This window comes from Montipora capricornis, chromosome 1 (assembly GCF_036669925.1).
Source record: "Montipora capricornis isolate CH-2021 chromosome 1, ASM3666992v2, whole genome shotgun sequence".
NCBI classification, from domain to species: Eukaryota; Metazoa; Cnidaria; class Anthozoa; order Scleractinia; family Acroporidae; genus Montipora; species Montipora capricornis.
Window position 1 is genome coordinate 44,360,464 of NC_090883.1, and position 2,500 is coordinate 44,362,963.

Genomic DNA, 2,500 nt, shown 5'->3' on the forward strand with positions numbered 1-2,500 from the left:
TGTCACCCATTGTTATTAATATGCTAACCAGAACCTATAATAACTGGCTGTTGAAAAAATGACTTCTTTTGTTCCGTGGTAGGCAAATTTCAATATCAAAGGAAATGTGACGTCAATGTTTTTAAACGAAAAATATCTGTATATCGCGAATTTATATTTTGAGATGACGTTCTCGTTTCTGTCACTTTCGTCGTTGCTTTCGTTCGCTAATGGATCGCACGTCAAACCTGAATATGGTCCTTGCTGTTTGTCTCACAGTAAAAAGCTTACTCACGGGAGGGGATGGTTCTACAAAAGAAAGAGAAGCATCGGATCGACCCCACCCACCCCATCCCCCAAGAAAATCTTAAAGTTTCACAACTTGCAATCGCATTCTCTATGTCTTTGTATAGACTTTAATGCAGGAAATAAACGTTGAAACAACTCAGTTTTGTTTAATTATTTGTTGTGCAAAAACGAAAGTACTCCACTCCTGTGGCATGCACTAGGAGCATCAATTGCAACAATTGCTGAAGATGACTTGTCTTGTGCGGGCGATAACAGCTTTAGGAGTTCACTGACAGGAAGTCGCATGCCAAGACTCGTCATTTCTTAGTTTCAAGGGCTGTACCTGCAATAGGAGGAAAACGAGAAACGAAAATCAATCATTTTGTAGGAGAGAAAGACCCGTCACGCATTAAACTTCAAAAAACTTCATTCCTTCGATTCGCATGCTCACTGAACAGTGCCATCCGTTTACAAAGTTTTTTTTTATTTCCAAGGTTTATTAAAGCTGTTCACGCTTGGCCACAAAACGCCAGCGAAAAGAAAAAATAAGTGTGGATAAAAGATGTGGATTCAACGTAGTCACAAGAACGATGATTTCATTCGCCTTGAGACTGGGGTTGCGTTTTGAACGTCTTGCATAAACAGCCGTTAGAAAAGCGACTGCTAAAACAAAAATGACGAGCCCACCGTCTTTGCTCGCACTTGATGTATTCTTAAATGAATGGTGGCACTTCCAGGGACTTTTAAGATATACGAAGGCGTCGGAGACGAAAACTTTTTTGTTCTCTGCCTCGTCTGACCAATACATTATTTATGGGAATTTGTAATTCTGTTGCTTTTTAAGCGAGCTCTCTTGATGAGCCTTGTAGCTCTCAGGGAAAACCTCTTCGGCAAGTACGTTTAAGTAAAGCAATAACGTCGGTGAAATGACCAAAGTTTAAAGTTTTTGGGAGAAAACTTGCCGTCTTTCCCGGGTAAATGAGGTGTCCTGGGGTCTAGTTGGTCATGCTTGGTTTTGAGTTAATGCTTTGGCAAGGCTTTTGAACGTTAAATATACCACAGTAAATGACACTGTTTTTCGTAATAAAAGGGTTCGTTATTGCTGCCGCTATCTTGACTAAAGTTCTCTTGTGTGAATCCCTTTACACTCTTTTGCACTTTAGTGTGAATAGGCATTTAAAATTATTTACTTAGTGTCAGTGGAAAACTGGAATCCCATTCGCGCTTTGTGATTCTCTCGTCTCCATTCTGGTCACATGATTCCAGGAAGCCGTAGATACATGGCTCATAATCGAGCACGTCTTTATAGAGTCGATCTATCTCGTCCCTGTCGAGTGTTCCATTCAAGTTTTTGTCGATATATTCGAATTCCCACTAGAAGAGAAAAAAATGCATTTAAAATCACAAATGTTCTCTGCCATTTTGACTTGATCAAAAATACCAAACGCACAGCCGAGATTAACATGATCAGCAGCTCATCAAGGGGCCTAGGATCAACCCTTCCCGAGTAGATTTATCAGTTATCTCCCTTGAGAAATTCAGCACGCCCACCGTTCCAAAAGCCAATCTTCCTTGGGAGATTCATCACGCCCACTGTGGCAAAAGTCAATCTCCCTTGGGAGATTCAGCACGCTCACTGTTGCAAAAGTCAATCTCCCTTGGGAGATTCAGCACGCTCATTGTTGCAAAAGTCAATCTCCTTTGGGAGATTCAGCACGCCCACTGTTATAAAAGCCAATAAAAAAAAGCTACCTCAGCGTCAAGAGAAATATGACACTTTTCGCGGAAAAAACCCGTTCCTAAAAATAATTTATCCCGGAAACGGGAAATGGAGATAGAGGCTTCCCTTGGAATCGAAGATGAGCTTCTGACATGATGAATTTCGTTCTAACTAAGACGTTCTGTATGCTGAAGCGATTATCTATTGGGGGTTTTCATCATGAGTCTGACGTCACGGCGGCCATGTTGGTACAGAACAATGCTGTAAAATGTCTTTTGGGAATTTGACTCTGTTATTATGCAAAAACTTGTGGAACCATTTTCTATTGTTTTGTACACTAACATGGCCGTCTCGTCACGTGGATGAAAGCCAAGGATAGAACTAATGGTTATACAGATTTTAAGGACGGTGTCCACAAAGGTCTACTAATTCAAAGGTATTTTTTCGCGGTTTATGAATATGCGGGAAAAGCAGATCTTAACAACATGTTAATGAAATCTTAAAAGAAAATTG

General features: G+C 40.6%; 1 protein-coding gene across 1 annotated transcript in view; it reads right to left on the reverse strand.

The window, feature by feature from the left end:
• Window positions 1-367: 367 nt before the first annotated feature.
• Window positions 368-2,500, reverse strand: part of LOC138045706 (testican-2-like) — a 12,531-nt gene continuing 10,398 nt past the window's right edge. Inside the window, exons 4-5 of the mRNA XM_068892291.1 lie at window positions 1,458-1,641; window positions 368-610 (exon numbers count right to left, since the gene is read on the reverse strand). Of these exons, the coding sequence (XP_068748392.1) occupies window positions 585-610; window positions 1,458-1,641 (210 nt within the window). The 3' untranslated portion in view covers window positions 368-584. The remainder of the gene's footprint in view (window positions 611-1,457; window positions 1,642-2,500) is intronic.